An 11,459-nucleotide genomic window follows, 5' to 3' on the forward strand; every position below is an offset into this window, starting at 1 on the left:
AACGAACATTGGGTGATGGGGCCATCAAATGTGCATAACATTTAGTTTTTAATGTTTTTCGTGACTTTTCTAAATTTCCCCATTGATTTCCAGCAAAGCAGCTTCAGAGTTAGCACCCCATGACATCACAACATATTTCTCAATCTGAAATCTGGTATATAGAATGAGCTGGACATTATTTCCCACATAATGTTTCAATTTATAGAATTGAGAAATTATGGATTGTCAATGGAGTTCCCCTTTAAGATTGCGTGTATTTTCAGTTTTAAGGAACGTGTTTGTATGGAGCATTATAAGGGTCAATATTCAATCGTCAATTCGTAAATGAATTCATAAATTAATTTGTCAATTTGTAAATTAATTCGTGAATTCGTAAATTAATTAGTCAATTCGTAAATTAATTAGTCAATTCGTAAATTAATTAATCAATTCATTAATTTATTGCGCTGTTTGCCAAGTGATCTTTCAAATTAATTTGGCAAACAGACTTCTTTTTAATGCTGGTCAATCACCTGAGGAGGCGGTTTTTTCCCTTCCTGAGGCACCAATCACACGCAGGAGGCGGGTCCGATCGATGGTGCTGTAATTGTGTAGCGGCCTGCCGTGCTGGTGGGGAGGGACGACTAGTCTGTTTTGAAACGTAATAAGTACTTAAAAATCCAGGAAGTGATCTATTAAAAAAATAATAATAATGTACATGTAACGCCTATTTGAGTGTATAATAGATTCAGGGTATCTTAGGTTCGATAGAAGACTGGTTTGCAAGTTGTGGCCTAGTGGAAAAGGAACTCCTGAATAAAAAGACATACCAGTGTTATTACTTTCCTGAATGGTATTCTACTTGGCTTTGTTATTTATTTATTTTTAGAAATAATTTGCAGTCAGTTAATTCCCATAGCAATACAAAAAAAAGAAAAAACATACGATAAAATTAAAGTACACCACAATTCTATCTCAATCAGTTTTCTCTCAGTTTGTATGTCCTGCCACTTGCAGTTCGAAAGCAGACCACATGAACAGTGTCCGATATATGTAGAGTGGTGGAACAGCATCATAATGGCTGAAGTTGTTGAATTCAAGCTGTAATGCTCCGTCCCACTCTCCTCGGTGCTAGGTGTGCTCCTGGAAGCTTCTGGAAGCTTCTCTTGTTTTTCCTTTTTTTTTTTTTAGATAAAAAGATACATTTATTTGTAAGGCCCCTGAACTGCCAGTTGCCGAGGCAGTTTGTGTTTGTGTGCTGGACACAACTGTTCCACACACCACCACTATCATTAACTCATTTAAATCAAGGGCTACATACACATAAGAAAATAACAAGCACTGATCAAGAATAAAACCCAGGTCACCAGGATCACAGCACTGTTCCCGAACCACTGCACCAACTGATATACAACTTTAATATGGAACCTATTTTAAGTAGCTTGCAGCCATTGCTGCTGGTTGTCGTGACTAATTGTATAAAACTTAATTATTGGGGTTATAGTCTTAAATGAATGTATCAATTAAAAACGTACATTATAATACATAATACAAAATAGTTGTGTGTGTGTGTGTATTTATATAGCCTGCCTACTATATATACACATATGTGTGTTCTGTGGCTCTACAATAACTGAATGCACTCGTGGTTACTCAAGTGGAGAACGTAATGATGGGGGGGAATTGACCTGGGGGCGATTTGTTATAGGGGTGAATTGACGCGGGGACAAACTGTCGTGGGGACCAATTATCGCGGGAGTGAACTGTTGCCGGGGCGAATTGATGGGGACGAATTGTCACAGGACGAATTGTCATGGATCCAAAAATGCTATCAAATAAAAAAATGTATATAATCAATAACAATTTACAACCCCCCCCCTTATGGAAACAATCGATAAATTAACCCTCTTCAAGAAACTATTATTAAAATTATATAATCTCTTATCCAAAAATGACTCATCAATATCTCTTCCAATTGGCTACTGGGAAAAAGATTTAGCAATCCATACTGATTCCAGCTTCTGGACACAAATCTGCAAGAATATATTCACAATGAGTAATAACATGCTCACACAACTGAAACAATACAAAGTAATTCACAGAACGCACACTACCCAGCACAAAATGTTTGGAATGGGTTTCATAGATTCTGATACTTGTTCACACTGTACGCTGAACACCCCTGATAATTACTTTCATGCTTTTGGCTCTGTCCACCGACTCAACACTTTTGGCAAGAAGTGATGAACAAAACATAATCTTTTTTTGGCTGCAGCATCCGGTACATGGAGACCTAACCACACTCAACCTCCCCGAACAAAACCCAACTCAAGTTCTCATAGCATTTTGCCAAGAAGACTATACTCCTGAACTGGAAAATCAGACAAACTTTTATCCCACAATGGCTAAACCTGTTAACAGATTATATTACACAGGAAAAAAACATAACCACCAACAAAGACCAGGAAAATAGATTTAATGGAACTTGGGCACAATTTCTCAATTGTTTCCATTTACCATCGTAACTAATGTTTAATGCACACACATACACACACACAACCTCAAACAGTATGTTAAACTTAATTTTGATTTATTTATTTATTATTTATTTACTTTGTTATGCTTGGACATGAGTGATACATATCAACTGGTCTCCTATATGTGCAAAATCTGTTTGTTTTTCTGTTTGTCTGTCTAATTGTCCACCTGTTCATTCAATTGTTTGTTTATTCTATTGGTTGTTTGTCTGGCCATCTGTCTCCTTGAATAGATTGTCAATGCGCTCAATTTGAGTCTGGGGTGGAGGCTGGGTAATGGGATGGGGAGAGAAAGGGCTCCATGTAATGGGAACATGGGTCATTGCAGAGATAAAACTTAGTCACCGGGACTAAGCAGACATCTCCACAGAGTCAGGCAGACAATGAAAATAAATAAATAAATCAATAAAAAAGGACAGGCAGAGGCCTTCTTGTTGCAGCCCTGTTATTATGCACAATAAGCGACACCTAAGTCAAAAAAAAAAAAACACGTTCTCAAGATTGTTGTACAGGATGTATTGTAAATATACAACAAAATTAAATTTGAGATGTTGGTTAAATCACCAGTTTTATAAATATCACTGACTGTTTATTTAGTTTTGTTTTCAAGGACAAAAAAAGTAAATGTTAATAAATAAATTGTCATTTTCACCATTTCAAAAATGCTTTGAATTAATTAAGCAAGTTCAGTCAACTGTTCCAATACACTGGAATAAAACGCATTGCTGTCTACACAGAGCAACCGAAATATATATCTTTCCACTCTTTCCACGTGCTAAGTGAGTGTCAACAGAACATTCTTTTCAGAATCTACATTAAGAATCACACCAGAAAAGGTCAAAAGATAAGCCTGTAGCTTTTTCCTGGCAGTCTAAAAATACTCTTGATAATTGTATGTATTTATTTTGTGTTTAATACACATTTATGACATTATTATACCAATCAATTACCAAAGCAGGCCTAGTATTAAATGTAAATCCTCCCTGCTATTACCTCTTAGTATCAAGTACTTGTTATGGAGTTTACAAGTTTCAAAGTAATTTAAACTTAGTTATGTGAAGTTATCAACAATCTTCTCTTTAAAGTATAAGTCATTGTCACAACTGAAAAGCATTCTGTTTGGATTAGTATAAACAAGTATAAATTTAACCAGAAAAGTAATACATACCGATTGACTGAGAAAAGAACCCATGAAAAATCACCAGAAATATCTTACAATCCATTTCTTTGTGTTTGGTTCTACACAAAAATATCTGTGGTCTCTGTGGAATTCAGGAAGAATGGAAGGCTACACCATGCAACAGCTTTCTTATATTGTACTTCACAAGCTGACCTATATTTGGAGGCAAATCAACAGGATGATAAGCCTGCCCCTGCACCGCCCCTCCCTTACATGAATCTCATACAATGTTTTATACAATGTTTGGGTTAAAAATGTTTACTTAAGGTAATTCATGATAATTATAAATTGTATCATAAACAAGAATATTTTTTATTTTATTAATTTCTCTTCATTTAAAGATACAATGTATATATGCTAATTAAACAAAAGTTAATTTACTTTAATTTTTGAAAATGACAGTTTTCATTTGCTATTAACTTTATCCCAAGCATTATGTTTTAGTTTTTCTGTGTCGTTAATACATTTAATTTGTTTTTTTTGGGGAAATTAGACAGTGCTCTCATATTACAGCTTTGAAAAAAATAGATTGAACACATAATAAAACATAATTAAGCTGATCATTGTGCAAAAAACACATTGAATGTTTATTTTATTTTGAGTTCAGTGTTCAAGGTTCAGTGAAATTCTACAATGTCCGTTTTTATCTTGTTTTTAAATGTACATTTTATATGTTCCAATAAACTGGCATAAAATGCTACATCGAGCAACTGAAAGAGATAGTGAAACCTTTCCTCCATTGGGAAAACGTAGTCTACATCTTTTCTTACAGTGGGAATTTTTAAATTGTAATTTAATAGGACATTTTTAATCATATAGGTAATATCAAAAGTATTTTCTGAAACCTTATTTATGTCACTTAAACTTTAGAAAGATATTGACCCTATTGAAAATAATGTTACATAAAGTGAATGGTTATTATTAGTATATATTGTTTTTCCTGTAATGAGTGTTAATGTGGGAGGGGGATAGAGAAGAGAAAAATGTGTAAGACAAGGGGATGAGGTTTTTTTTCATCTTCTTGGAACTTCATCTAATTTATTTATTAATGTATTATTCATTTTTAAGGATCAGTGTGCTGCCTAATTTTTCAAAGGGGCACATTTAAAGAGAGGCCAGGGGTGACAATGCATTTTCACAACAGCTGCATTTGCCACCTATCTACATTTTTATTTAACAGTATTTAGCTGTTAGAGAAGTGAATGATGCAGGGTCAGGTCAGGTCATGTCAGGTTACAAAAGGTTACTGTAAATTAAATAGCAAGATAAAAACAGTGTAATAATGTAACACATTAACCATCCATATGCTTCAATCAGATGCTAAAGATCATGCTACTTGTCTTGACAGTAAATGATTAAATAATTGTTTCCACTATGTAAGATCCTGTAGTTCTCTGTGACCACAGTAAGACAGTTCTAGAAAATCTACCTGAAACAGTCTTCTATTCTCATCCCTCAATGCAGGATTTGCTCAAGCAGGCCAGAAATATTGAGAAACACGTCCTTTTTTCCTATACCATACACCATCTGTGCACATCATGACAAATTAACCTTTTTTCTTATATCCCATTTGCATGGGGAGTAAATGGAATGCAGTTGCATTCAGATTTTACCACAAGTAGTATAACAGGTTGGTTCAATAAAAAAAAAAACACTGCTACATTATGAAGATAGAGAAGGCAGCGTAGTGTGAAGGATGTATGTAACCCAGTTTGGTCTGGAAATAATCCTAAAAATAGAGCTTGTTTTCAATATTAGTACATGGAACTCAGTGTAACTCTTCTTAGAACATACAATTTACAAAAATTAGCATGACAGTTCACATACTCTATGAGGTGCTCTCTTATGGGGATAGGGGAGGTGGTTATCTGTGTGACTAGATCTTGTAAATGCAACAGCTGCAGACCACAACACACCAACTTTTTTAGGGGAAGTCCAAGGGTTAAATATTGAGGTAATGATCTAATCGGCCGTTATGACATGTTTTAACATGCCCACAGCTTTGTTCGTATCAGATGTATTAAGTGTCATGTTTACCTAAATATAAAGTAATGTAATCTGTGATTTATGTTTAGAAGAGGAAAAATATAGCTATAGGTATCTTCAACCCTTCATTTTATAATGTAATGTGAGCTCTATATAATTCCACAATAATTGTATTTTATTTTTCTATTTTCCATTGGGTCTCTCTATTTCTTAGATTTTCTTTGGTTGTACATGTAAGGTGTAACGTTTGCTCTATATTGCTAATATTATGAACAATCTAATCTCTAAGCCCTTTCCCAATCAATAGTCCACGAACCTTAATAAATAAGTTAAAAAATGAGTATTAGTGTAAAACTCCTTCTGTGTAACTTCTGTGTCTTCCCCAGAAACCCATAAGAACATAAGAACTTAAGAAAGTTTACAAACGAGAGGAGGCCATTTGACCCATCGTGCTCGTTTGGTGTCCATTAATAACTAAGTGATCCAAGGATCCTATCCAGTCTATTTTTAAATGTTTCCAAATTTTTCAGCTTCAACCACATCGCTGGGGAGTTTGTTCCAGATTGTGACAACTCTCTGTGTAAAGAAGTGTCTCCTGTTTTCCGTTTTGAATGCCTTGAAGCCCAATTTCCATTTGTGTCCCCGGGTGCGTGTGTCCCTGCTGATCTGGAAAAGCTGCTCTGGTTTGATGTGGTCGATGACCTTCATGATTTTGAAGACTTGAATCAAGTCCCCACTTAGTCTCCTCTGTTCCAGGGTGAAAAGGTTCAGTTCCCTCAGTCTCTCCGAGTAGGACATTCCCTTCAAACCTGTAATAAGTCTGGATGCTCTTCTCTGAACTGCCTCTAGAGCAGTGATATCTTTCTTGAAGTGTGGTGCCCAGAACTGTACACAGTATTCCAGATGAGGTCTAACTAGTGCATTGTACAGTGTCAACATTACTTCCCTTGTTCTAAATTCTACACTTTTGACAATATACCCTAGCATTCTGTTTGCCTTTTTTATTGCTTCCCCACATTGCTTTGATGGAGAAAGTGAGGAGTTCACATAGACTCCTAGGTCTTTCTCATGCGTTACTTCATCTAGTTCTATTCCTCCCATAGTGTAATTATTTTTGTTATCTGCATGTGTTACCTTGCACTTGTCCACAATGAATTTGATTTGCCAGGTGTCGGCCCACAAGTGACTATTATCTAAGTCCCTTTGAATAGCCTGTGCTGCCAAGATTGTATCTGCTGAGCCACCTATTTCAGTATCATCAGCAAATTTGACAAGTTTGCTAACTATCCCAGAGTCCAGATCATTAATATAGATTAGAAAAAGCAAAGGCCCTAATACTGATCCCTGAGGAACTCCACTAACAACCTCACTCCAGTTGGAAGCGACTCCTCTAATTGACACCCTCTGTTTCCTATACATCAACCAGTTCATAATCCATCTACTTACATTACCTTGAATGCCTACAGCTTCCAATTTGAGGATCAGTCTTTGGTGTGGAACCTTATCAAAAGCTTTTTGGAAATCTAAGTATATCATATCATATGCTTTCACATGATCTACAGCTGCAGTTACATGTTCAGAAAACTCCCAATAAATTTGTAAGACATGATCTGCCTTGTCTAAACCCATGTTGACTATCTCCAAGAATATGGTTTTCATTAAGATGCTCCTCTATTTTCTGTCTAATAATTATTTCCAACATTTTACAAGTAATGTAGGTGAGACTGATTGGTCTGTAATTTCCTGGCTCAGTTTTGTCCCCTTTCTTGTGGATTGGTATGACATTTGCCATCTTCCAGTCAGTTGGCACATTCCCTGTTCTAAGTGTCTTTTGGAATATTTGAGTTAGCGGCCTATAAATAATTTCCCTCATTTCTTTAAGTACTGTTGGAAAGATCCCATGGCCCAGGTGATTTGTTTGTTTTTAATTCTGCTAGTCCCTTTAGTACATCCTCCTCATTTATTCTGATCTCTCTTAGGGTTTGATTGGACTGGTTGTTAACATAAGGATGACATAAGGATATTAAAATATTGTAGGTGGTTTCAAAAACCATAAAAGTATTTTATTTGTAATATATAATGAGTATTATGATTTAAAAGCTTTATACTCACTTTTCTATTTTGATCTGAAAGGAAATTAAAATTAAATTAAATTAAAAACTAATTAAAATGGCAATAGATTGTATAACATGCATGTAAGATATGCATTTTAAATAGTTTATTTTGTTTTACATTAAGACATAATTTGGAAAAATATATGCCATCTGTTTGGTGCTACAGAAAGGGGTGACGATTGTGGAGTTGACCAGAAAACTTTCCAGCCTTGAATTTTATTTTCTTGTATATAGCCTTAAACTAACTCTGAAATACCTGCAACTGCAGGTGATTTGTACTTTTTAATTATTATTTATTTTTTGCTTTCAGACAAAATTTAAAACAATGAAAATAAAGTTGTGTTGTTTTTAATTACGACAATCATTACTGATTGTTCCACTATCTCATCCACCTCTGACATTTTACTATCCTCATGCTTCACCAAGCGAACAGAAAACTACATTTTCCAGACTGCCGCAGAGGTGTTATTATGAAAGCCGCAGTGCTGTCATTGGTGAGGAGTCAATTCTTCCGGGTCAGAGGTTCACAATATGGCCCCCTACGTGTAACAAGCTGGGATGTACTGAAGAAAAGGTGGGCTATACCTGGCAGTGCACTTGAGATTTAAGTTTACGCTAAATCCATTATGTTTCACGTTGTTGTTAGAAATGCGGCCCCGGTGTGTCGCCTCCTAGTCCCACGGAGCGGCGTGCTCATAGAGTCGGTGAGGGGAAGGAAATCACGCAGTGATCCGAAGGCCAAGTCAAAAGCTGGGAGAATCAAAGTCCCCCCACCCGTGGACCCCGTTGAGATGCTTGTGCTCAAGGAGAGGTTCACCCAATACGACCTGATCATGAAAGCACTCCGGTTAGTAAAAGCCATTTTCACAACTTAACTCTGACGCAAATGCTAGACGATACAGCATGCAGGTGCGGCGAAACTATGACAGTAGCGGCCTTGGTTTATTTATACTGGACATCTTTAAATCATACATGATACAACGACATGCACTGTCCCTCAAACACGTCAAGTTTCAGCTTACGTTATATATATATAATCACCGTCAGCCCAAGCCGATCCACTGCTGGATGAAGGCTTCTCCAAGATGTTTCCATTGCTTATGTACAGCTTCTCTGTTCCTTGTCACGCCTGCAAAATTTATGATTTCATCTTCCCATATTTGATGTGGTTGTCGTCTACGTAATATTTAATCTCCTGTGATCCATTCGATAACTTCATTTGATCTGTGTTTGCAATGTGTTATGTCAGATATTTTAGTTTGTTCTCGCATTTATTAGTTTGTTTTTCTCTCTTATTCAAAGCATACATCTTTCCATGCTGCTTGTCGTCCGCAGTTTCTGTAACATTTTTGCATTTAGTGACCATTTTTCACAGTACTGATCAGTTACTCTTCTCTTCAGGCAAATGGGTAGATTTCCTTTCGACAGCGTGCGGTTTCTCGCAAATGTACTCCATCCTATTTGAACTCTTCTTTTGATTTCTTCCAAACTATATCAAACTATATTGTATTGGTGCAGGTCAGAGTTTAAGGAGGAGATGCTGCTGCGGAGGTACGAACAGGAGGTCGGCTCCCTAGCGGAGGAGCGGGCCAAGCAGGAGGCGGAGGAGCACCGTGAGCTCATGGCGTGGAACGACGCGGAAAACCTCCGACTGCGCAAACTGCGGTAACCACACTGACCACTTGACAACATTTGATATCAGTTCTGTATTTCATACGAAATATACTATAAATGCCAGATTGAACTTTGAAGTGGGATAAAACGTGGGCGAACTCCCCCGAAATACTCGATTCAAAATCAAATGCTTTTTCCATGACTAAGAACTGTGAGATGCAGTGACAGCGTTGAATGCATACATGTTCTTCTTAAAATACAATACATGTGAATAATGTGGTTGAAATTAGATATTTTTAGGCAGAGTGAATAATACATAATTCTGGTGAAGAATACATAATTGCAAAGTATAAAGGCACAAGACCTTTAAAGTATCACCTCACCCACACTTGTCTGAAAATGATCTTCATCTGCAGTCTTCCATTCATTTGTACTTCTTTCTTCTTTTAAATAGTGAGGAAAGAATCCAGAAAGAAGAGGAGCAGGAAGAACTGAGGAAAACAGAGGCAGCCATCTACAGAGACAAAAGAACAGAAGCCTTTTTGAAAGAAAAAGAACAGGAGATTCTGCAGCTACAGGTTACCATGATTTATTGCTTTAGTCATTTTGGGACACTATCTCCATTACATAAGTGATTCAATTTTTATGATTACTGAGGACATTTTCTGCTTCTTTGTATTTTAATGTTTTTCTAAACTAGTAAGGTTCGCTTAATAAATAAACCTAATGTAAGGTAATATAATTTCAGAGATCTGTATATTGTTTTACCTATAGATACTGTGGCAGTTTGTGAGTATGGGGATCTAAAGGTGGGGCTAAGGAAACACAAGAAGGGAATATGTGAAGGGAATGCAGAGATGTGTACACAGGATCATAAACAACAGACCTTCAAAAATCCCAAATAAAACCCCAGCTTGTCTAGAGCCTTAACTAAACACACTTAAACAGGTGCCTTACTACACGTATAACAACATTTTAAACCCAAAAAATAACTAATCCACTCCATAATCCTTAATTCAATCCAAAAAGTCTGTAAATACAATTTGTTCCCATGATCTGCTCTCCGTCACACCATTTCTATAGTTTGTCAGACTTTTCTCACCAGAAACACCCTCTTTGCTTTTCCCATATGGTATTTTGCAATGATCTCAGTGTGGGGGGTTGCTTTTATACTGTTCTGGCTTCCGTGGGTGATTGTCCTCGGCTGCTGCTTCTGCCCCGCAGCCTGTCAAACTGGAGTGCGCTGATGTGACACTTACATTTGTTTTGTTTTTACTAATGTGTTTCTTAATTTGTAAAACAGGAGGAAGCAAAGAACTTCATCACGTTGGAAAATGTAGACCAGTGCATCGAGGATGCTCTTGACAATCCAAAGAATTACAATTTTGCTATTGATAAGGAAGGCAGGATTGTTAAAACAAGTGTGCTGGAATGATGACGGCAATGCAGAACTGTTAAGACTTCAAAAATGCACTTGAACTTCAAGTTTGCCAAGAATTACTGTTTATTGGTGGAGAGATTAACAGTGGTCATCTGGAACATACCCATAACACCTGTATACATGTTTTCTGGGATTGTAAATGTTGTCAGTCACTGCTGTTAATGTGGAATATTGTTAGTAAAAGACATAAAATAAATGGGTATGCAAACAAGTGAATGTACCACAATAATAATGGAACTGTCCTAAAAGTGTGATTTTTCAGTTGAATTCTAAAACCCATGCAAATAAAAGGTTACTGTTTTATGTACAATATGTACAGACCATTTTGTGTGATTATCAGTGTTTATTAAACTGAATAAATATGAAATTATAATTAGATTAAAACTTTAATTTCCACTCAAAAATGAACAAGTTACTATGATGTACAGGCCTTAAATCAGACCCAATGGCCTTTTGCTTTGAAATGGGGAATATTTAATATTCACAACCTGTTTGGGTACCTTTTGCCATTTCAATGGATTTTCACATTAGAATATAGCTAGTTTATTGATTGAACCCTTACTTGAAGTAATTTGATTACATTTGACTCTTTAAATAATGTAACTGAT

The 11,459-nt window shown here is 36.3% G+C and overlaps 1 protein-coding gene across 1 annotated transcript; it reads left to right on the top strand.

The window, feature by feature from the left end:
• Positions 1-8,310: 8,310 nt before the first annotated feature.
• mrps26 (mitochondrial ribosomal protein S26) lies at positions 8,311-11,172 on the top strand. Its single transcript, XM_066719703.1, has 4 exons — positions 8,311-8,643; positions 9,315-9,461; positions 9,865-9,988; positions 10,714-11,172. The coding sequence occupies exons 1-4, from the start codon at positions 8,423-8,425 to the stop codon at positions 10,843-10,845; spliced, it is 624 nt and encodes a 207-aa protein (XP_066575800.1). The 5' UTR covers positions 8,311-8,422; the 3' UTR covers positions 10,846-11,172.
• Positions 11,173-11,459: the final 287 nt, after the last annotated feature.

The sequence above is a fragment of the Amia ocellicauda genome, chromosome 13 (assembly GCF_036373705.1).
Source record: "Amia ocellicauda isolate fAmiCal2 chromosome 13, fAmiCal2.hap1, whole genome shotgun sequence".
Classification (NCBI taxonomy): domain Eukaryota; kingdom Metazoa; phylum Chordata; class Actinopteri; order Amiiformes; family Amiidae; genus Amia; species Amia ocellicauda.

What these genes read in the sequence shown, in the direction of transcription:
- mrps26 (XM_066719703.1), top strand. Translation starts at nt 8,423, where the DNA reads ATGTTTCACGTTGTTGTTAGAAATGCGGCCCCGGTGTGTCGCCTCCTA. An exon ending in CTCCGACTGCGCAAACTGCG is followed by an intron (nt 9,462 to 9,864) that starts GTAACCACACTG and finishes TCTTTTAAATAG; the next exon opens with TGAGGAAAGAATCCAGAAAG. An exon ending in AGGAGATTCTGCAGCTACAG is followed by an intron (nt 9,989 to 10,713) that starts GTTACCATGATT and finishes TTTGTAAAACAG; the next exon opens with GAGGAAGCAAAGAACTTCAT.